Here is a 25,200-nt window from a genome sequence, read left to right as displayed (position 1 = left end):
ATGATTGGACATGATGAGCTTTCCTTTCAGTGGATGACATAGTGTTTCGATGCTGACTGTGTGCAGAACTCCCCCTCACTATTCAACAAAATAGATTAGCAAAATGACACTCTTTTCCTAATCAGTATTTGCCACAACACCAGCACACACACACACAGGCGTCCACACATTGTCTGCACTGTGAGAGCAGATATGGCATGAGCTGTTCCTTTTCCCAGGGAAGCAGTGGGGATGAAAGAGTGCAGAGACGGTCCCCCATCCTCTGATCTGCTGCTGCCTTTGACATCAGCAGTCACCAACTCCAAAAGCACAGGAGAACTGGGGGTCAGGATAAAAACTGACAATCCTCCCACCACTGCAACAACACACCACTCTCTGGCCTCCTCGCTATCTTGAACTATTTTGTTCTTGCTGTTGGAAGAAAGATGTATTTATTTAATTGACCTGCCACTATAAATATAGGTTGGCTGTATTGTACATGCAGTATCATTCCTGCCCCTCCCAGACTCTTCCTGCTTTCATGTTCTCCTTTGTGGATGGCATGGATGCTCCACTGCACCTATAGAGACAACATCTGTAACTGATATGAACTGAACAGCAGCTCGCTGGCCTCCAGTGGTGCGACTTGCTGTGCCGAAGCGCTGCTCATTCTCTCTGACAGCCAGCACATCCACAAAGACCCTATAGCCACGAATACTTTGCGGTCTCAAAGTCATTTTTCATACTCCCTCACAGGTTGGTCATCCAGGACTTGTCAAATACGATCACCACAGTGTGTTTCAGACTGTGTGGGACCATGGCAAGAGGATCCAAGCGAAGCTGCAATGTGTTGACTTGGGTAAATGCAGAGTGTCTCAAACTGTGAGGGCAGACGGTATGAAAAGAATTGATGTGTGCCCGGCAGAGAGTAAAGATAAACCTCAGCATCTCACAGTCACAGTGAAACATTTTAGCTTGAGTATTTACTCCCTTTGATGACTTATTACTGGGGTTATATGGATGGCTATCGTGTATCCCAGCTCTGCTTTGTGCTGTGTACTTAGCATGACACATCTACCAGTCAGAGTTTTCCCATATGCACTGGTGCCTGTTTTGCATTCCCTCTCTCTAGAAAACAGGCACACCCATCAGGAACCATTACTCTTCACAGTGACAGGCTGGCCTTCCACTGAGAGACTCTCCCTGGCGGAGCTTTCTCATTGCCTCAGACAGTGGTCGGGTATTTTCACTAACAAGCTGAGACACAGTGTCATTTGTGTGGGGCATTTACTGCCGGCATTAGTTCTAATTTATGTTCTTTTGTCCTGACGAAAGAGTAAAGCAAGTCACCCGAGACTTCACACGGCTTCTTGTATTCCTCCGCAGGTGAACAAACGGACGGATTACAGGTCATTTGGACAGATGTATTGGCAGGTGTTGTAAAAATGTCTAATTATATTACCTTCCGGTCTGCAGACAGACGCAGCGCTGATGTACGACGCTGTGCATGTGGTGGCGGTGGCGGTGCAGCAATCACAGCAGATCACGGTCAGCTCTCTGCAGTGTAATCGTCACAAGCCGTGGCGCTTCGGGGGACGTTTCATCAGCCTCATCAAAGAGGTACAAGGCCATCCGCGCTATCAACATGCAGCCTGTCTTGACCTCTGACCTGTGGAATCTGCTGAACACTGTAGCCCTGGCATGTTATATTGATCAGTGCAATCATATGTTTGCAAGCATGTCCTTTGGGAATCACTGAAGTGCTTCCTGTGAACTGAGTTGCACATTTTGTAGAAAATTACAGTTATCATGATGAAACCCAAACAAATATACTTAGTGTGTAGCATCTATTTACAGAAATGGAATATAATATTCATAACTATGTATTCATTAGTGTATAAATAGGCTGTAACAAAGAATTGTGGTGATAACTTTTGTTGTGTTAGCTTTGAATGGGCGCTTTATATCTAAAATGGGAGTAAAAGTCCTCTTCACAGAGTCTGATGATTAAACCACTAAGTATCTACAGTTGCCTAGAATGTACAAACTAAACACTGAGGATGAACGGAGGTGTTTATACAGCTGTGCGTGGCAGTATTCTCCAAAACGCCAGAGAGCCATCAAAAAGACAACTAGTGTAACTCATAGATATGCCCATAGACTTTAGGTGTCACCTGCAAAAAGCCATAAACCAACCTCCACAATGCAGAGGAGGGAATGTAATTATTTCTAAACTCATATCTCATATTCATGGGGTACTTTATTAAAGTCAAGTATTACATGCATTAGAAAGAAAAGAAGGTTGAACATCCTGTGAACAATTTGATTTGGCTGCAAAAATATATACTCAAATGCAGATTTTTAACACCTCCTGTCTTTTAAGAGCATCTAAAAAAGAATTGGCCTATTTTGTATCATCCCTAGACATGTAAATGTGTTTATCAGTGAACTATTTGTTACAGTCAAATGATCCAGGCGCCAAGTTCCAAAATATTTAAAGTTAATTACGTCATTTTTTGGCTTGCGAGCCTCGGACCGGCTTCATTACGGCGAGTATAAACGAAGCTTATAAGTGCTTATTCGTAACACTTAAATCATCTTTATAATGCAATCTGAATAACCACCGCATTATCACAGAAACTATACATGTTTTTTTTGTGATGTTTCACTCCCTGTCTCCCACTTTCTCTCCGTGCATATATCCACCCGTGTTTATATCAAAGCCTCTGTGTGTGTCCTTAACTGTAGTCGGGGTCAGCCATTTGCTTTGTTCTACAAAGCTCTTTTATGCTGTGGATGGTATCATTACAGGTAATTTTCAGATTGAGCCATTCTAGTAGCTGGCGCTTCCTCCCGCTCCTGTGTCTGCTATCGCTCTCCATGCCTGTCTGGTTCTCCGATGGCTTTGAAGTAAAACTTCAAGCACAATGAACCACATGCATAATGAACTCTTACCTGTCAAAACTGCTTCTATTCTGGCTGCTTTATTGTTTCTTGTTGTGATTTTGAGATAGTGAGGGGAGAGTCAGACAAAATTCATAATTGTGACAGAGAAAGTTTCACGGGTAGCGGTCAGATTGATGCTGTTGAGAAAGGCGATAACTTAAGGTTAATGGAATGACTGTGCTGAGGATTTTGATTTATTAGGATGTGTGCTTCTGTCTCCGCAGGCTCACTGGGACGGTTTGACAGGACGTGTTCTCTTCAACAAGACCAATGGACTGAGGACAGATTTCGACCTGGATGTTATCAGTCTGAAGGAGGATGGGCTGGAAAAGGTGTGTCAAACTGTGGCGTAGTTGATGAAGTGTGACTTCGAAGTCTTAAAGAAAGAAAAAAAAAGAAAATGTTGGGCTGGATGCTTTAAAGCATTATTGTTCCTGTCGGTAGACAAGGTGATATAAACTTGACACTGAATTGTTTCAACAGATTGGAACATGGGATCCTCCCAGCGGTCTGAACATGACAGAGTCTCAGAGAAGCAAGACATCCAATATCACAGATTCTTTGGCCAACAAATCCCTACGTGTATCCACCATACTGGTAGACAGACAAATGAAAAAAGCACAAACTCATTTACCAAATACAAATATGCACAGAAATTGAATGCACACAGAAAAAAGAGCTTGACTTATCTTTCCTGTACAGGAGGAGCCATATGTGATGTTTAAGAAGTCAGACAAGCCTCTGTATGGAAATGACCGTTTTGAGGGCTACTGTATAGACCTGCTGAGGGAGCTCTCTGGCATCCTTGGTTTCCACTATGAGGTGCGATTGGTGGAAGATGGGAAGTATGGAGCGCTGGATGAGACCACAGGCCAATGGAACGGCATGGTGCGGGAGCTAATTGACCATGTGAGTCAATAACCGCCAGGAGTGCACCTAGGAAGATGCAGAAAATGCAAACAAAGAATACAAAATGCAAATATATTACTAATAAATTACTATAAAAAAAAGAAGATTAATATATATTTTCTGGATTTTTCGTTTAATTACTTGTGTCCCAAACATGCCTGAGACACATAGGTAATTGATTGCTTCAGTAATTCTTTCCATTTGCTGCTCCACAATTGACGAATAGGTTATTTGTTGGCATGAATAAAAAAAAGAAAGAGCGCCACCTACACAATCTATAAAATCGACAGAAACAGAACGTATTGCGAAGAAGAAGAAAAAATTCCACTGTATATGTAAAAAGTGTATTTCTTGGAGGTTTTCTGCAAAAGTAACACCAATGATGGCTAATCTTCCATTTTAGGTGACTCAGGGATACTTTGTCACAGAATAATCTTATCCCCAAATTGTTGCCTTTTGACACCACATAAGAAGGATCAGACATATAACCTGTAATTTCCAGAGAAACACAACCTCCTACCCGCTAATCCATCTGAATTACTATTCATTTCCACTCCCCTGTCATGGCTCTTTCTCCTTGTACACATTGAACGGACCAGCTGTTGACGGAAATGAGTCGTTAATTCTATTGGTTGATTTTTATTGGTTAATTCCACCCCCCACCCCCAGACACACACTCACACTCAACCACTGTTATCTCATTGCAGAAAGCAGACCTGGCAGTCGCTCCTCTGGCCATCACCTACGTCAGGGAGAAGGTCATCGACTTCTCAAAGCCCTACATGACGCTGGGGATAAGTATCCTGTACCGCAAGCCCAACGGCACCAACCCCGGGGTTTTCTCCTTCCTCAACCCTCTCTCGCCTGATATCTGGATGTATATTCTGCTGGCTTGCTTGGGTGTCAGTTGTGTGCTGTTTGTCATAGCCAGGTAACATGTCAAGCCTTCCACCCGAACCCTCTTTCCCTTTCTTCTTCCACGTCCTTCTTCCCTACCTGTCTGCCTGTTTTCATGAACACACAGAAGTTGCTCCCTCTGGGCATCAAGCTGTGACTGGTGGCAAAAAGTCCATGCCTCACTATTCTTAGATGACGCCAGAGATGTAGATATGGTCTACAACAAAATAATCATTCTTAATATTTCACTTTAAGGGACAAGCAATCTTATATTTTACATGACTATTGATCATGGGGGTGGGACTATCAGTCAGGAAGTGTAGACTGTGGATGCCAAAAAACTAATCTTAGATTTCAGAACCTCCCACCAGAACTCACCACCTAGAAACGTTTTTATAGCAATTGTTTTAGCGTCATTATCAAACAATGATGATGACGCTGAAATGTTAAACTTAAAACTTTGATGGAAAGAATTAAAAGGATTAAATGTTTACTTTGATTTCACTACCTGCAGTGCCTTGTCCAGTAAATGAAGTAAAACAAGGAAAAACATGGTGTGTCATTAAAATCTGCTGACTCCTCCCACTATTTACGGCATATTTGCACAAGCATCAGCAACTGTAAAACTACCCATTATATATCTCTTAAGCTGCTGTAAGAAATGTACAGGTACAATTCTTACAGATATATCGGTGAATACCCCCCTCATAAAACCCCAGATGCACGATGTTGTCGAACGATGTGTGTTAACCCCAGGGCTCTTCTTCTTCTGCTTTTATTCCGAGAGGTTTGGGTTTAATGCACATTTCATCTAATGTTACCGGCACAATGATCACATAAGAGGAAAGCAGCAACTGTCACCTAAGTTAGTCCAGAATATGCACATTATACCCGTAGCCCTTTGTTTCACAGTTTGCCCGGGTAAGTGATTAGCATGCAATTATATTGATATTCTTCTGGTTGTAATGAAATGGTCTCGGTACTCTTATTAAATTATAATGCTCTTGTCTGTGTGCATGCATTGTGCCATTTTTTTTGCACACCGTGGCAAAAAAATAGTGACTATGTGACTAAAAGCATTCAGCAAAGTTTAAATCTGAAGTACAGTGTTTCTTCTTCAGTACGCTGAGCTAGTTCTCCTCATAATTGTAGTATTGATTGCACGGCCACCGATTGATTAGTCAATTCCCCAAGTGCAGAGTATATTATTTTCTTTAATCCTTTGCAAATAGAGTGAGTTGAGTGAGCTTATGAAGTGCTGGTTTTGCACAATAAAACACTACACACCTCAATCTCACCAGGGATTCATGTCTTTGAACTGCTTCCCACACACACAAACACAAGTTTCTCATTTCAAGCTCCAGAGAAATGCATTTCACTCAGTGCTTCCTTCCAGCTCTGTTTGTGGTTGAATTGATTCCTCTTTTTATTAAGAAAATAAATGGTATTCCTTCCGATCGCAAAACCTTTTGTACTATAGAAAATGTCCATCTGCCAAGAATTTCATGAATTGCATTGTAAAGGTTTACATGTAATTACAGGATGTCACAGTTTTGCAGTGCAGGTCCTGGACACCAATTATTTTAACATCCCCAACACAGCCTCTTCCCTTGGCCTGAGAGAAGAAAGGCAACAGATTCATAATGCCAGTCAGAGTAATTGAATCCAACAGACAGTTAATGGAGGGAGCGTGTTGTGTTATTGAGGCCGGGGTCGGACGAAGGAGAAGAGGAAGGGGAGAGAGGGATAATCTTTTTAGAATTCTGTGTGCATTACGACATGTCCCTCGTGCTTGGTGTGAGGAGGTGACCTTACGTCCGCATGTTCTACGTCCCTTTCTTCCCGGTGATCGGTGTGCAGAACACGGCCTGCAGGAATACGGGCCGGCTCCAGGCAAAGGTCATACAGAGGAGCCATCCGTTGCGGGCGCATACAGAATACACATGTAGACATTGAGAAGGACAAATGCAATCCAATTACATTTTACATAGATTTACACGACTTTACACTACCTCACCTGCGGCACATATCGGATGTTACCAACAATTGGCCTCAGGCTGCAGCTCAACATTATATGTAACGTCTGTAAACGGCAACATAAATAAATCATCACAGAAATATTTGGCTTTGAGATAGATTTGATTCAGCAAATGCAAATACACAGTTGCTACCACAGACAAATGCACACCCACACAGCTAAAGGTACATGCGCAAACATTCATGCGCCAGAGGCTTGATACACACACAGGCATGAAACCATACACGAATACCAACACATGTGAGCACACACACTGCATTCCATAAAGCAATTGTGCAATTTCAGTTGCCTGTGGTTCCAAGGAGACCGAGCTCATTGACATTCCGGCAAAACCAACATCCTGATGGGGTTGACAGGAAGAATGATTGTGTGTCATCACAACCATGTCAACGTAGATGATTCTCAAGGCGACAGCATAGAAAAGTAAGCTTTAAAGTAAGAGCAATATGTAAAAAAAATTGCCATGTTCACAATGCTTGCAAAATAGGGCTGTTCATTAGGCTGCTGCAGCAACAAGGAGTGAACAAATTACACATCTTCATGAAAATGTACAGCATCAAGTCTCTGTGGCAAATATGTGCGCCCATAAAGCTGCTGTCAAATAACATTATGGGATTTGGTTTAGTGAAATGCTGCTCTGTGTCTTACACGGTAAATGTGGTATATTCATATATGTCCCCATGCGTCTCTAAAAGCTGCAGCTGACAAATTGCATCACATTTCTGCGCAGACTGAACCTTTAAGACTCGGCCCACAGGCTTATTAACATGCGGCTAGGTTGTGGGTGGGGGGGCGCTGCTAAACAGCCTTACTTGATGGGCCCCTCAACTCTACATAAGCAATGTTCCCGCTATCACCCACTTCTGCACAAACTCAATTAGTTTCTGATGCTTAACACTAACCCAATCACCCTGCGCTAATGCCATGCCACTTCTGCTTAGGATAATAAATGAGAAATGTCCACAACTGACCTGAAGACACTGACAATCAGCCAAAGCGGGTGGGGGAGGGAGTTCATAGGGGAAGCAAGGCAAGTAGGGGAAAGTAAGGTGTAGAATGGTGTAGAATGTGGAAAAGAGATGAAGCTGTGAGGGGAGTGTGACAAAAGAGGAAAAGCAGCTAGTGGGTGGAAGAACAGGAGACGAATGTTGAGAAACCCAAAAGAAAAAAAGAAGAAGACAAGTCCCATGTTCGGGTGTGAGGAGGATGTGGCATCTGCAGTGATTGCAGATGCTGTGGGCTAACCAGAGGTGTCAAAAGTATTCACATTCATTACTCAAGTAGAAGTATAGATACTAGGGTTTAAAAATACTTCTGTAAAAGTTGAAGTATCAACTTAAGCTTTTTACTTAAGTAAAAGTGTAAAAGTACTGGTTTAAAAACTACTTAAAAGTATAAAAGTAAAAGTAATGCAAGGGGAATGTTTTTTTCCATTAAGGACAAACTCTTAAACCGCGTCTCAGGGGCCTATAGTGCACTACCCCACCTCCCCCAAAACAATCATTTTTATAAAGGCCATAATAACTATAATGTTTTAAAATGTTATGTTGAAAAATGTGGGATGCACTAGGCTACCCATTTCAGCTGCATATATGCCCATTTAAAATGATCACATTTTATTACAATGCAAATACATTAAAGTACCACATGTGTACTACTGAGCATTAACATGCGTTTCATGGAGTGGAAGACATGATAACTAGTTGCCTATAAGTATTGTAATAGTGCAAAATAGGCGGCGGCGGCGACTCCGACACAAACACTTGTGGTTCTCAAACTTTTTCTGTAAATAACATAATTGTGTGACTCATCTGTGCTTTTATAAATAACAGAATAAAGAAAAATGCAATCACTTTCAAGTAAATCAGATTGCCCCATCAGGCAATGTTTTGTGTAAGTTCTATCTGTGCAAAAAATGACTCATATTTAGTTACTACTAAATAGCTCATTGTGGAAAACAATAAGCTTTTAATTTTTTTTGCCAAACAAAACAGAATGAGTGCAGATATGTGAGCCATCAGGTTGTATCAGTATCAGTGGCTGCAGTGAGCTGCTTTCCTCGACACATATGTTATAAACGGGGTTGTAGATTTGATACGGCCTCTCTCAATTCATGCTCAATATTGAGCTTAGATCTGTTTTTTTATTTTGAGAAACGCAACAGCAAGAAAAAACGAGCTCACGGAGCTCACGGCGTCGCGTCAAATCGCGCATGCGCAAGCGTAACCTGTTAATGGCGTACCGTAACCATTTACTCGAAAGTACAGGCATTTGTCCATGTATTTATTAATGACTTAGTTTTAGATCCGTGTACTTTGTACTTTTGTAATATGTGAAGCCAGCAGCTCATTGTTGGTAGAAGACACGAGCACCGTGGCTCGTTTCACCTGGAGCAGGAGAGCTGCTCCGGGTTCAGAGAGCTGGTCTGGTGTGAGGAGAACTCCGGTTGCTCCTCACAGGAGAGCTGCTGTTGCATCTTCACCCTGGGAGCGTTTAAAACGCAGATATTGCGGTCTACTTTTCACGCGACATATTTTTCGACGCTCTCTGTCCGCTGGTGTATGTGCTCAGCGCTCACCTGTGTGCGCGCGCACGTATCTGTGGGCAACGACTCCATGACGTCTTGGGCTTTTGTCTTGAAATGCTGCTCGTAGAATGAAACTAGGCTTCGGGGAGGATTTTGTAACAGGTGTTCACTATGGTTTTGAGGCGTTTTTTTGTGTGTGTGTTTTTGAACGATGACAAGCCGGAGTGAAAACAAACCAAAATGACATAGTAACGAGGCTATTTTTAAAATGTAAGGAGTAGAAGTAAAAAGTCGTCTGAAAAATAAATACTCCAGTAAAGTATAGATACCCAAAATTTCTACTTAAGTAAGGTAACGAAGTATTTATACTTCGTTACTTGACACCTCTGGGGCTAACGCATAAATGCTCCTGAGTCAGTGAATCCAAATGAGCTGCAAAGATCATTGCGCACTAAGACATTATCACCAGTGACAGTGTTATTCCAGCCTATTGATCTGTTCTCACAATAAACTGATGGCATTTGAATATGCCAATACGTTGATCTCAGCGAAGGTCTGAATGATTTGCTTTGGTCTCTGCAGAAGTGCGGACCCTGAGGCCACAATACAGGATTCCCACACATTCACATTTCCTTTGTTCCTGCTCACAATGTTTTATAATGTATGTTTGATGTGCCCTTTAATCTGCAACGGTGAACACACTGTGCTTTGCTTTGTGCTGACATATCTGTCTCTGTGCTCTTTCCTCTTCTAGGTTTAGCCCTTACGAGTGGTACAACCCGCATCCATGCAACCCAGACTCGGATGTAGTGGAAAACAATTTTACGCTGCTCAATAGTTTCTGGTTTGGAGTTGGGGCTCTCATGCAGCAAGGTAGTTGCCTCAGCCTGTGGCTGCTGTTGCTCTTTCGAGCTGGAGCTCTGTACATCCCACTGTCTCTGAGGGTTGGGTTTTTTGTCCCAGCCGACGGCAACCAAGAGAGATCTCTGGGGTTCGACTGCTAGAAAGACAAAACTAAGTAAATAGTATGCGCATGTAAAGTTTTTGTATCAATTTAGCTCATGAGAGCTATATATTTGAATATCACTTGAGTAGAATCAAATGTTTCAAAACCGTAAGTTACAAATCAGATTACAATTTAAAGAAAAGTCTTTTTTATTATTATTATTTTGTTGTTGTTGTTGTTGTAATCAACAGCAGCTAAAATGACATGTAGTGTGAGATGTATTCAAATAAGATACAGGCTACAAATATGTTCTTTGTCATGGTAGCGATAGTACTGTAATTCCCAGTGTCCTCTCTTCTTGCCCTTGGCCCATCAGCACCTAGAGATCAGTGGGGTGTGGAGTCAGGATGTGAGGTTACCTTGAGTACATGACTCTCTGGCCCAAACAGCCTGTCACTTCTCCACGCTGCTCTGAATGATCGATATTGAATGTCTTTGATTAAACAATGCAAACATCTTATTCTATTTAAACAGGGTTTTTTGTGTTCCCGGCCGTATTTAAAGAATTCACTCGCGACTGAGACAAGACAATTTCACTTGTTTGAAATCCAACAATCATCTTGTCTAGAGAGCTCTCTCAAGTGATGTCATCTTAGAGCGAGTGGTGCATCTTCCTGAACTGAAAACTTGCAGAGAGTTCTTGAAACAAGTTTGACTGTTTTTAAATGAACTAATCTTATCTTGTTTTTATTGCATGCTAAAAATGAACATGCCTCCTGCCACCTCCAGGCTCAGAGCTCATGCCCAAGGCCTTGTCGACACGAATAGTGGGAGGCATTTGGTGGTTCTTCACCCTCATCATCATTTCCTCATATACGGCCAACTTGGCTGCCTTCCTCACCGTGGAGAGGATGGAGTCGCCCATAGACTCAGCCGATGACCTGGCCAAGCAAACTAAAATCCTGTACGGGGTGGTGGAGGACGGTGCCACCATGACTTTCTTCAAGGTAACTCTGCCAGGGTGTTTATCCGGTATTTTTAAATTAAATATTTCTTTCTTTCTTATCAAAGTTAGAATCCTTAAGATTTTAGTCACCTATGGTAACAGCTACTTTTAGCAGCTTCTATGTCTCACGTTGTTTTAATAAAAAGATCAGTCATATCGCAACAGCAATTTTCATTTATATATCTCCCTGCAATATCTAAAACTGATCTGCTGTCCAAAAATGAGTGTGTCCTGTTTTGTAGATGCATTTTGCATTGTGCTTAGCACTAACTTTAGTGACGAATGAATAACATGTTCTGTAACTGCTTCACAAGAAAAGCCACCACATGTTTTGTCAGCTGAACTAGCAGCAGTAGAACATATTTAGTTTGCGTTAGTAGTAACTTAATACAGCTCCTATACGATGCTACGAGAAAACAGTGATGCTGATATCCATGATCCAATCAAATTGAAAACATAAACGCTGGATTATTCAATTATATTCAATACAAATGAATCCACAAAGACAATTTGATTTTGGGCATTGGTAAAAACAGACAAGAAAAATATACCTGCACTAACAGACTATTACAAGCAAAAGAGCTGTTTGAGACTGTGTTGAGCTGATAGTGTAGTTGCATTTAAAAATTGATGAGTAATGAGTCAGTAAAAAGTCATAATCTTAAAAATAAAGATACAAATAAATAATAAATAAGGAAGTAGTCCACATGGAAGATAGGCTTTTAATTATTTTATACGCCGAGCTCCAATTAAAGCCCAGAATTGTCCTTCAGTTCCTTGTTCAGCAGGTTGTTCATGGCTTCCGGACTGAATGGAGCCCACGAGAAAGCATCTAGAACTGAGGAGGACACAGGCGCTCTCCTCCATGACGTCTTGGGCTTTTGTCTTGAAATGCTGCTCGTAGAATAAAACTAGGCTTCGGGGAGGATTTTGTAACAGGTGTTCACTATGGTTTTGAGGCGGTTTCTGTTTTTGACAGTGAATGATGGAAACCAACAAATGAAGGAGAAACACATTGAAGGAACTTTAGAAGATGGAGGATGGATTTTGGACTTTTCTGAGGAACTATTGACGTTGGTGTGCTTTGTTCATTACGGTTTCTGTGTTTTGCTCCAACCTTTTTGATGTCTATTTTGACTGATGGCAAAACAAAATTTATGTGGTTGCATCTCTGTGAAGCCAAAGACACATTTCCACAAGAATAAACCCGTAAGAGGTCTATTAGTATATGTATACTGGCCCAGAACATATCACAACAACAATCATATTGTATAACCACCGGGTCTGTCCTTGGAGGCTCCCTCCTCAAATCAATAACAATCACCTTAGTCTCGGGGACATTCATCTCCAGCAGGGCATTTTCTCACCACTCTACTAAATCATTGAGTTCAGGCCTATCGATGGCCGAAGAGAAAAACCTCGTCTCTGAAAAATTCACTTTTTTTGAGAATAAAAAAGAAAAACTTGCTGTTTTCTTGCAGAATGCTATTTTTTAAGGATACTCAATACATATAAAAAACAATGTAATAAAATACATAATTAAAAAAAAAGCTGTTATGTTAAATTGTATCTACAAAATGTTTAGCTGAAAAAATGCAGACTGTAAATACTATCAAAAAGATGAAGGATTATAACTTTAAGATCCTTTTTTGTCAGAGCACTATGACGCTTTTTTTCTCTGACTTTGAAACACATTATTATAGCTGGAGAATTTAGGGTTGCCACCGTATTTATTCCTGATACGCCACCAATCTCATTTCCCTTCTGTTCTTTGGTATCTCGTAGAAAACAAAAATCTCCACCTACGACAAGATGTGGGAATTCATGAACAGCAGAAGGCAATCTGTGATGGTCAAGAACGTGGATGAGGGCATCCAGCGCGCCTTGACCTCAGACTATGCCTTCCTCATGGAGTCCACCACCATCGAGTTTGTCACCCAGCGCAACTGCAACCTCACTCAGGTTGGAGGCCTCATAGACTCCAGAGCCTACGGAGTGGGAACACCTATGGGTAAATATCCTTAAACCTCTACAGTGTATGCCTCTGTGTTGCTTTTGGTAAGAGAGAGATACTGCAGATACTGTGTGACAGATAAAGCTACTGTGTGGATGATTGATAAGCTCTGAGAACGAAAAAGGTTGACCTTTATTGATGGGGTCACAGGTGTAATGGTTCAACAGTGCCAGGTGTTAAAGGTTTATCTTAATAAAAAACGACTGGCTGAAGAGGTTGAATTTATGTTTAAGGTTAAATTGTGCCCGGGGCTCAAGAAACAGGTGCCGATGGAGCTCTCTTTTTGCAAGGTTGTATTTTTTTATTTTTCTAGCGATGATGATTTTTTTCACAGGAGTATTTACAGAGAAGAGAATCAAACCTGGGCTAAACAATCACAATACTTTAATGGTGTGTTTCAGCCTACTTTGCAGTCACATAAGGCAGTGAGTGCAAGACCGTGAAACAATCACAGAAACCAACCCGAAAGTCAATTTAGTGCAATTCTCTGTGACTTACTTGACACCGTCTGAATTGTGAGCTTTAAACCACAACAACAAAGCACTTCAGAGAATATAAAACAAGCACTAAGACATTTTTACACCTGATTATGTATCTCCGCTCCTGTCAAAAAATTGAATTCCAACCTTTTAAGGTGCCATCCTATGATTAGGCAGAGAGAAACCAAATCCACTTTCCAACAATTTTTTGAGAACAATTTTGTTGCATATAAAATGTTGTTCCATTTAATAAACGTGTAGCTTACAACCCTGACACTCCAGGGCACCCTACCGTAAAGCTGTGTCACAGAGGTTAGAGTGGTCATGACGAGGCCACAGAGAGCACTTCAACCAGCTGTAATAGCCACATACATCATGAGTTATACGAAGGCCATCAAAATATGGAGGATTGATTCTGGCCATCCACATCTGGACCCGGCTACTGCTGATGAGTATGCGGCAGTTATAGATCTGCAAGGATGCCGTGACTGCCGTGGTTGTAACAAAGCTGAGGTGATGCTGTGAAATATAGTCCCACTGTGGCTCTTATTAGTGCAGAAGTATTAACTCTGATGCCCTTGAGATGAACACACAGACAGAGAACGTGGATCTGCTCAATTTCCATTCATGTGACGATGTCGTGTATCAAATGCTATATATGACTATAAATTATACCCCAAATACAATTGTATTCAGCAATAAGTGGGTTAGTATTTTAATGCATAAAAGAATACTGATTAAATATGTCAGCTTTCAAAGTTATTACTGCCCTCTAAATCATGTCAATCTCTAATGCTGATGTTCATTGCTCAATATTTCAGAATAAAGTTGATAACAGCCTTTAAAATGTTTCTTCTGTAATAGAAGAGATCTTGAGACAGTTACTTGCATCATTAATTCAAAATAAGTTATGTTTTCATGCCACCAGTCCACTTGGAATAATAATATTCTTATTTCAGATGGTGGCACTCCTTGTTTCCTTGTCAACACCATGAAGACCCTTAGCCTACATGGCAACCTCTGGCCTATAGCTTTTGCCGTGCATATCACTGTTTTGCAGTGCATTGCCTGTAGGGCTGTTGCAGCAATAAACCAGAGCAAGCCGTAAAATAAGTCTTAACCTTTTAGTTCTTGATGGTTTTCACACTTCCTTTTCCCAAAACGCAAATGCATCATCTACGGCTATCGACTTAAACTGTGATCACATTAATACTTGAGGCCAGACAGCGTGGGATTGATGGATGTCCTCTAGTGTTGAACATCTGTCAGGTAGTTGTGTATGCACAGTGTGTCAAGCACAGCGCTTTTCCATTTGCCTGGGCCCCGCTCTCCATATCCTCCTCTCTAAGGACCCATCCTATTAGCATTTATCCAAGGCCTGCTTTGTTAGGCCATCATTAATCATTTGAAATATGAGGGGAGCCTGAATCAAGGAACTCGGATGCTTGATAGATTTCTCATCTTCGAATGCAGCAAGCATATGCTTTTCACATGCACGTGCACATGCATTTTTACACAAGTGCATAGTCACTGCTGTACGTACATGCACAGAATGGATTAATGTATATTATGTACTTCATTGTCACGAAGCGGTTTTGAGCACATGTATTGATAAGCACAGGTACACTCACAAAAATAGACTATTACTTACTACTTACTTACTACTAGAAAGAAGGAAAAATCTGTAATTTTCTTTTTTTTTAATTATTGTTCACTTCGCCAGTCTACATACACAGAGAGCTGGAGATGAAAGGATGATGGATGGCAATAGGTAAATGATAGACGAGCCAGAGGGAATCATCTGAAGGGGCTGACAGGTAAAACTGTGTGAGAGCAACAGACGAAGTGATGCTACCCGGGGCCATATGAGTTCATTTCCCCCGGAGTTTTAGCACAAAATGTTCCTGTGTTCGTAAAATGATTTTCAATTAGCCCACATTATAACAATTTTTACATGTTACTACTCTTTCATCTCTTTTAAGTCACAAAATAAGCAGATGGTATGGAAATGTGCAACCAGGCTCCATTATGTATGAGTTATGTAATCATATAAATACACTAACAAGCTTTTGAACCAGTTTATAAATGAAACATGAATGCTCACAGTAAGTATTAATCTTTCCGGGCCTGGTTCGGGGCAGAGAGTGTGTGCTGCGTGTGTTGTGTGACACACGCTGTGGATGGGAGAGGAACACGACCCCACTTGGGTACCCTGCTATGATTACTCCTCCTTTGATCAAACCAGCACCCGCTGTGCCTTAATGCCTTGTTGCTAATTCTGGCGCCTTCCCACCGTCTGTGGATTTGGGTTCTTTTACTCATCATGATATTAACATGTAGGCTTCTCTGTTTTCTTTTCCTGTTTATGCGCACCATTTATGAAAGCGTGTGCAAACAGCAGCTAATTCGTCAGAATCAACAGCAGCTCTGCTACACAATGCCAAGTCTTTTGTTGTCAACTCCCTGTGCATTATAATTCACACACTGTAGAGAGGAGTGAGAATTTTGGAGTCACTCTGTGAATATAGGGATTAGTGGGATTTGACAAAGGACTTACAAAAAAACTCCCTCTAAGCAGCCAACAATAACATGACAGGTTATATGATCACATGCTAGAGAGTGTGTTTCATACACCCACCACCATTGGTTATATATACACATATACTCAACAATAACTCAAGGCATAATCAGGTTTTATCAAATCCTGCTATTATCCATGCCCACTAATCTCATATGGTTTTCTCGCAGGATCTCCATACAGAGACAAGATCACGATAGCCATTCTGCAGCTCCAGGAGGAAGGGAAGCTGCACATGATGAAGGAGAAGTGGTGGAGAGGAAATGGCTGTCCTGAGGAGGAGAGCAAGGAGGCCAGCGCTCTGGGGGTGCAGAACATCGGTGGGATCTTCATCGTACTGGCTGCAGGGCTGGTGCTGTCTGTGTTTGTGGCAGTTGGGGAGGTGATTTACAAGTCTAACGAGAACGCCCAGCTGGAGAAGGTACTGGAGTCTTTTCTGATGCATGTTGAGAATCACATTAAATACATTTTGCCGTATATTCTTTGTCTTAGAGAATTGTTGTTTCTATTTGGAGGAGTTTTTGTTCTGTATTGTCTTCTCCTATGCACCTGTCAACCTAATTGTGCATAACTCTTTATCATTTTTATAGTAAACTAAATTATACATTAAATACATGAAACCAAACTATAAAATACAACACAGCATGCATACTGTGTTGGACACTTGTAGCGTGTCTTTAGTTTGCATGTTTGTTCTTTTTTGAAGGTTTGGGAATGAATTGGCGATTAAAATACTCACATGCCTGTCTGTATGTGACTCCTTGGTCGCCGTGATTTTCCCTCCTGTCCATACTGGCCGTGAAGAGTTCCCATGAACTAAAGCTAATATGAGGTGTCATCCATCTGAGTTGGCCAAATGGGTATTTTAAAAAGTAATATAGTCTCTGTAGCACAACATTCCTTCTTGCGTTTCAGGCAGTGCTGAATTCCTTACTGAGCTGCAGTGGAGAGATAAAGTGACATTTGTACTTTCAAGACTGTAACTTTGGTAGCTGGTGCCCCTCCTTATTTTATGCTGAAATTGACAATTTATTTTTGTTTGGATGGAGGACTATGGAATTTAACTCCCGTCTCTTAATTTGAAGTCACATTAAGGGATCTCTGCATGGTCAGTATGGGCGAGAGGAATTATCACAGCGACAGAAAGCTGCATGTGAGTGTTGTTATATAACTTTATTAGACAGACTTGAAACAACAAAATTGGGCCTTTTGAGGATTTGTCTGAAAACAAAAACATTCACCATTCAGTGCAGCATATTTGCAGCCTTTTTTTTCTTCCCCCCTCTGGTTATGTTTCTTTCTAGCAAGGAACATAATATATATTCAGACTGTTCTATCTGTGTTCTATTTTAGTACTGAGTGCACATGATTCATCACACAGTATGGAGTATGTATTTTAGAGCTCTTTAACTCGTACAAGGATTTTTCCAGATAATTGTGAAAGTCCTTTTGATAGCGTCTTTTAATTATTCACATCTACAGAATTAGCCCAGTGCAGCGGTGTGTTATTTCATCACAACAGTAATACGTTTCTGGCTTATTTTTAAGGTCTGCGTATGTTTCAGAGCACATCTCAGCTATCATTAATCATAAGCCGCAGGACTAGGTCACAATATTCAGATCATTTGCAAATGCCACAATCTCTAGGCTACTACGGTGCTAGTAATTTACATGCAGATAAACAGTCTCTCCTTCTCTATTTACTTTCCCTGCAAATCTCCTCCACCCAAACATCACCAGCTTTTTTTACCCTGTTCATTCTGCTTTTTCTCTATCACTCTAATCCATATCCTGCCTCAATGTTTTTCACTGTTTATTTTTCTCTAACCCTTTCTGGCCCTCACAACTTCTGTAATCACTCATTATCTTGAGTATACAAAATATCTCATTCATGCACCAGCCAAATATATGTAAAAATTGAGAGGGAAAAAAAAGTACCTGCTGTACAAGCCACCTACAGATATCCATCTCACACCCCTACACACATACACAAACAGAAACATAATAGCTTCATACTTTACTGCTCTCCCTCCTCTTTCACATCTTCTCTCTTCCTACACCCTCTAAGAATTTGAATTAGATTTTGCATAATCAAAGAGTGAATGTATGGGAATTTGCCTTGGCAATGTTGATGCACAAGCATATTGACATTTATAGGATTTCACACCACATACATAATGCAGGGACAACAGAGGCAAGAATTACTGATGTTACATACCATGTGTGACTCTATGGGGATTGATGTTTTAAAAGAAGGTACCAATATTTGAAGATTTATTCTGCTGAAGTGGATATTTTGTCCTTCATACTGGCACGCAAAACATTGCAAGTGATGTATGTTTCTCTTTGTTCTTGGCAGGGTGCAAAAGGCTCTGAAACTGCATTCACACCTTTTTGTAACAGTAAAGCTGAAAAAGGGAAAATCTGAGACGCAGGCCTTTTAGATGAAGGACGGATTTTTCAAGAATAATGTTTGGGAGACAAATTATGATATTGGACTGATTATTACACTAGTCAGTGTTAAGCCTTAACTTATTTTCAAAGGTTTCAATCAATCATTGATTGCTCCTACATCTATGCACATTTAACCATCTATCTAACCATACTTTCAGCCTGTAAATGATTCTACCCAATTAGCATTATAAGACTACTTAAATTCTTCCTCATCCAAACATATACTTTTGGAACTGTTTTTATGTTGTTGTTGTTGTTTTTTTAATGTTCAACATATGAGGGTAATGTTTGGATGTCCACATACTTTTGGCCAATTATTGTTTTATGATATAAACACAGAAACAATATTAACATGCTAGAATATCTATCATACAAAACATATCAGCAATTAATCTCTTGCTAGCCAATATTCAATATGTTTTTTAAAAGAAAATGTTGGCTAATGGCTATATTTTGCACAGTTGCAGTTTTTTTGGCAAGTGTGGCGAAAAGCACGGTGCCAGCTATAACTTTTCCTCTTTCCTGTTGCCTTCTGCAGCGATCATTCTGCAGCGCCATGATGGACGAGCTACGTGTGTCTCTGAAGTGCCAACGTCGTCTCAAACAGAAGCCTCAGCCACCCGCCATTGTTAAGACAGAGGAGGTCATTAGCATGCACACATTCAACGACCGCAGACTCCCAGGAAAGGAAACCATGGCATGAACGTTAAGCGTACCCCGAACACACACCATGATTAAAAACCATGGAGGGGAGACGGGGTCAAATTAACGCTGACTTAACCACAGACTGAGGTTAGCAGTCAAAACAGGATTCCTTTTTGAACCCACTTGATGTAGACAGATGTTTCCTGTGGAAATATAGATACCTGAGCAGTGTCACCCCACTGTGATGTTCACTTTTTAAAAGGAGCTGGAAAGGAACTTGAAAGCATATACATTAAAAAGGGATCCAAGCAGCTTTGGGTCAAAATGTAAGTCTGGTCTACACTAGAAGTGGACTTAAACATACACACATACGTGTGTGTGTACACATATACACACACACACACACACACACACACACACAGACACACACACACACACACACACACACACACACTCTCTCTCTTTCTCTCTCTCTCTCTCTCTCTCTCTCTCTCATCTGACACACTTTACACCTGTGCAGAAGGGAAAACTCTAACACCTGATGTAGTTTTTCTGTTGATGTCAATGCCCTTTTGTCTTACCTCCATGTGTGTTTGACCCAATCGGTCCCTCCTGTCAGTGGCTTGAGTTTTTTTTCCAAATGATTTAAACAAACTAATCTCCCATCAACAAAAGGAATGGTAGTCAGTGCCAAATGTTTTACTATGAACCGATGTATAAAAGTAATATTTGGTTTGGAATCATTAATGCTGACCTTGTCGAATACTCATCGTTTTCTTCTGTAATGCCTTTCTTGTGCCAAAGTTCTGACATTGTGAAGAACTTTCTACCATGCCTAATATTATGTTCAAAGCCTCTACAAGCAATGTATACTGTCAAAGTCCTTCTTCATGTCCGCCCTTACATGCTGTCTGCAGTTTTCACTCTGTATCAGTCGTTGTTTAAAAATGCAGGATTTCTACAAAAATGTTTGTTTTTGTACAAGAACAAGAAGTTTTGTAGTACTTTGTATCATGGTAGCCCCTCCTGTGGACAAAATATGTAGCAGATACCAACTCAGCCCTCAAATTCTGTCAACTGGTGACTGTGGGGCTTCAAACTCTGCTGTGTAGGGTTCATTTCCCTCATCAATCAGAGAGTCTGTCTTTTTTCTGTCAGTATCATGAGGCAAGTTGTACATACTGTCTGGGGACAATGTGGTGGTTATTGGTGGGTAAGAACTATGAAACCGTAAACTCAGTGCTCAAAGTAGGAAAGATGGTAACTCTGGAAATAGGAACGGAGATTCAGTCAGCAAGCCACTGAGGACAACTATCTGTAGCTATGATGAGTCACCATAAAAAACATAGTAAAACATGCAAATGTTGCTTGTGTTGAAACATAGCTGTCATTACCAAGCTACAATTTTGTTACCAGGCTACATTTTAGCCTGAGTAGACCTAGTGGAATTTTTTCATGGGATCTTTGACAGTATTAAGTTGTAAAATACTTTTAAGTCATAAGGCAAACTGCTGCACTAGAAGAGGAAAAACATCACTTGATTTTAATAAATGATTTAAACTAGAATGAAGAAAAGTGTTGAAATAATCTCAAAGAACAGAAAAAAAATCCTTTGAAAAATCAATTTTTTACATCAGCTATTAAAATTTGCTCGGTTGCCATGTACACTTCTAATTGTATTTGTCAGCTTTGTTTAACCATTCCAACTAGAATCATGTGAACTTATCATGTGATATGATCGGAAGCTCTAGAGCAGCTACTAAGTGGTGAGCTTGTTTTCTCACCTGCTGTTTCCATGTGCAGGAATTGATTTTGAACCTCAGTGACGGGCGACCTGTGAATGTATGTAACAGTACAACTGCAGTAAACGTGATGTGGAAATGATCAGCTGCTTCGAGGCACTTCCTGTATGTCTCACCTTGGCTTGTTGCTTCACTTATGTTTCCTGAAGGGGACTTGAGGGTCCCACTGGGTCTGGTTGATGATAACCTGTGGGCGGAGCAGTTAATTTATCCACTAATTGTCTCCAGATTATTTATACAAAGTGACACAATCACATTGGCCCAACGGCATTTCTTGTCGTGCACTCTGTCTGTTGTGAATTGACAAGCATACTTGGCCGATTACTTCTTCACTACCCCTGTCTTCTTACACTACTCAGTTAATAATCATTGGATCTGTTATTCCAGGGATTTCAGTGACAAAACAAACAAACATACACACAGCCCAATGCAAGTGATGACATCTCTGCTGTAGATGAATGGAATTAGTCAAATACTTATTTAAAACATCCACATATACACATTATAACAATTCAGGGAAGACATAATCCTGAAAAGTATTGTTGTTCTACAAGTGTTGCTTGTCATTTCCCATGCAGCTAGATCCAGTGGTACGAGCTGAAGTGATTCAATACCTGGAAACATTTGTTAAAAACATCTTCAAAGGCTTAGCTGTTCAATCGAAAACAAATATGAGCTCATGGAATTGGACATTGATGCAAGGTTTTACAAATAATGTCATTAAAAATGTCATAATTGTAGTTTGGCCTCATATTATTCATTCATGTATTTTATTTGTTTGTTAAAAAATGAACTGAAGACAGGGTATGTTTTGGTAACCTATTGAACTGATGCCATGAAGCATAAAGATGACTTGCAACGTCATCCTTTTCTAATTGATTGAAGGAGGACATTAGCTAATTGATAAATTGTTAATCAAATCATGAAAAACTCTTTTTCTGACTAGTCAATCTTTCCACCTGGCTGTGTATCACTCCCTCTGACCAAAGAGTTTTTTAAATACCCCCTTAAGAACCTAGAAATCCAGATGACCGTGAGTATATAGAATACACAATCATACTCGGGAGGCTGCACAGCCTGACAAAAAGGGCTCGAGAATGTTCTACGCCTCCTGACTATCAGATTTTTCATTGTTTATTGTTATTTCCCCTCCCACAGGCAGGCTATCAGACAGTTCTGGGTTTCTGACAAGGTTTTCTGGGAGTAATGATGAAAACTGTTTCTGCAGCCCGAGCGCTGTGCCCACAACATAAATGGCCACCCTGTCTGCCCTCCAGATTGACAGGGAAGGTCAGAGCATGCGTCAATGCGTTCAGCAGCCACCATTTAGTCTGTCACACTCATTTCCATCATATTAAGTCCTTTTCCTTCGTTTCCTAAGTGGTCATTGGAAAGGTATCCTTGAATAACATCTTGTTCATTAGCAATTAATGGCCAAGATTGCCTTGTGGACTGAAAATTGCTTTCTGAATGTGACTTTGGTTTGTCATACAGATATTATAGGCCAAACGCTCCTGCCAAGAAAGGTTTTGAGATAGAGGAAATGTAATCCTCTGTCATTTCCCAATGCTTTTAATTATTCAGGATACCATATTAAGAATCATGTAAATTCACTTTTTACCCTTTAAACAAGTAACAGTTGATGCGATGCACTTGAAGTCATCACAGTAAGGGTGGGTGATATAACGATGGCATAAATCGTCTGAGATTTCCATGCAGTTCATGGCAATGGTACAAATTAATGAACAGGACTGCTTTATGGAAAAAAAATGATTTTTATATAGTTTTTGCACCAATGTTTCTGTCACATATTCAATGTCTTGATTAACCATAAAACAGTCATTGCTGTTCTGTTATTGCATCCATAGTTTTTATGAGCCATTGGTCGGTCCACAGTTTGGTCCAGACTGAAATATCTCGACAATTATTGAAGTCGTCATAAGCTTTGTCGTGACATTCATGGTCCAGACAATTAATCGTAATTCCCTTGGTGACTTTCCCTTTGTATCGACAGTCATGCCCCCCACAGGATACATTGTAATAACTTTTGATCCCCTGAGTTTACACTTATTGTCAAAATCAATCAATAACATTTTAATTCGTACAACACTTTGGTTTGAAAACTAATGTCATTCCCATCAGCTAATCTGCATGGCATTATGCTGTATGATACACTACAATGGTTAACATGGTAAACATTATACCTGCTAAACATTAACATGTTAGCTCTTTCATTGCGCTCATGTTAGCATGCTGATGTTAGGATTAAGCTCAAAGTACTGATGTGCCAAAGAGTACAGAGCTGCAAGCAAAACTATAAACTATCTTAGTTTCATTAAATTCATTATGCAGAAAATATACACTACCCCAGTACATTTGGATATGATTAGAGGCTACTTGTCATTATGGGCAAAGCCCCACTTGCTGGTAACATGAAAAAGTGTGGTTTCAGTAGGAGACTGGGTAATTTTTTAATAAATCTAATTGAGGATCAATGCATGGCATAAACAAAAAAGCTTGGTTTCTGTTGGGATTTATCATTACTCTACAATTTAAGGTCAGTGGCTGTAAATAGTTTTACAATTGTGTTTTAAATATACTTAGCTAGAAACACCCCACGCTGACAATAGAGTGCTGCAGGAATGGCATACATTTAGAAGGCAACTTGGAGGTTACCTCGACAAAAAGACAATGCCAAAGGGAATTTTTTTATAGGATTGTGTATTGAGAAAATAAACTCTGTGGCAAACAAAAGTTCACAGTACTTGCACGTTTTTTCCAAGAAGATAATCTTAAAATATGAACTACACTTTTATGACTTTTGAAGCGTAAACGCAATTTCCAAGGAAAAAGCTTCATGTGACAAACTACACTGTCACATGATTTCAACATCACCACCATTAAGCTTCCAACGTGTTCTTTGATTTTGCATCCTTACCTCTTCAAGGGTGTCTAATGAGTAGAGGACTGTTCTTGTTTAGTGTGGTGACGTTTATAGTCCTCAACAACCACAGTAATCTCATTTAGCCACTTTCTAGCAACTGCACAAAAAGCTTAAAAACAAATGTTATGCTGTTGAACAAAATGTGAAAATCTTAATGAAATTAAATCTCTATTGGCTTGTGTTCATTTCTGGGTTTTATGACTCATTCCTGCAACACTCCATGTCAAGTGCATAAGTGGGGACATACAATGAATATGCCCAATGCATTTAGCAACAAATGACACTAATATGTTGTGGGCCTGGTTGCCAGACCCTGAAAAGGAGCCTGACATGTTCAAGAAATAGAATTGTCTGATCGGACAAAGCATTGGTCACGATGCCACCGTACATATGTCCTCTAAACTCATCACATTGGGAGGGTCTCTTACCGCCTGCCCAGGCTTGAGAGAAGCACTACCAAAGAGATCCCAGCAAGCATTTCTTGGATAGGGCACACCATGCCCAAAGCAGACGAATAGCTTCAGTAGGCCTTATAGGGCCATGCATTCACATAACATGCCAATGGACGAACTTGGTAAAGTAGGTGTGACTTTGCCCCCATGTCCCCCACATTGGGCTGTATAACCCTGCACCTGAAAGAACTCCTTAAGTTCTTGGGAACATAAAGGGGATTTGGTCTGAGGGTAGCCCAATTACAGTCACCACAAAGCAGCAAGCCACTTGAGTGCACCAACAGGATCGTTAGTCCACACACTTTCTGAAGTGTGTAAGCAAACACCTTTTTAGTCAGCGCAAGCAGCAATGATGTCTTCAATTACAACCTTCAGAGAGGAGAGCTCCAGAGGCTGAAGTGGACCCTTTTCTAAAGCCTCGTACACAAATGACAGTTTGTGAGGAGGAGGCTGTGTGTCTCCTGCAAGAACAGCGTTTGTAGCAAGAGGGTAACCAAGGAACCGTCTGATGCCAAAAACCCTCGTGGCAAGAAGACATGGCTACTGCATGAACATATACATCAGACAGCCCTCTATCCATCAGA

General features: G+C 40.6%; 1 protein-coding gene across 2 annotated transcripts in view; it reads left to right on the top strand.

Moving 5' to 3' along the window:
* The window catches only part of LOC306734115 (glutamate receptor ionotropic, kainate 2-like), a gene marked incomplete at both ends in the record, with an annotated part of 52,943 nt that extends 33,467 nt beyond the window's left edge, over nucleotides 1–19,476 (top strand). For both annotated transcript variants that reach the window (XM_079215449.1, XM_079215448.1), the window contains 10 exons: nucleotides 1,456–1,599; nucleotides 3,150–3,257; nucleotides 3,409–3,522; nucleotides 3,628–3,834; nucleotides 4,542–4,765; nucleotides 10,051–10,169; nucleotides 11,032–11,249; nucleotides 13,034–13,259; nucleotides 16,490–16,740; nucleotides 19,312–19,476. In XM_079215449.1, coding sequence (XP_079071575.1) covers nucleotides 1,456–1,599; nucleotides 3,150–3,257; nucleotides 3,409–3,522; nucleotides 3,628–3,834; nucleotides 4,542–4,765; nucleotides 10,051–10,169; nucleotides 11,032–11,249; nucleotides 13,034–13,259; nucleotides 16,490–16,740; nucleotides 19,312–19,476 — 1,776 coding nt within the window. The remainder of the gene's footprint in view (nucleotides 1–1,455; nucleotides 1,600–3,149; nucleotides 3,258–3,408; nucleotides 3,523–3,627; nucleotides 3,835–4,541; nucleotides 4,766–10,050; nucleotides 10,170–11,031; nucleotides 11,250–13,033; nucleotides 13,260–16,489; nucleotides 16,741–19,311) is intronic.
* Nucleotides 19,477–25,200: the final 5,724 nt, after the last annotated feature.

This window comes from Taurulus bubalis (genome assembly GCF_910589615.1).
Source record: "Taurulus bubalis genome assembly, chromosome: 3".
Lineage (NCBI taxonomy): Eukaryota > Metazoa > Chordata > Actinopteri > Perciformes > Cottidae > Taurulus > Taurulus bubalis.
The sequence above is the reverse complement of the archived record's forward strand: the minus strand, read 5'-3'. Positions and strand labels throughout refer to the sequence as shown.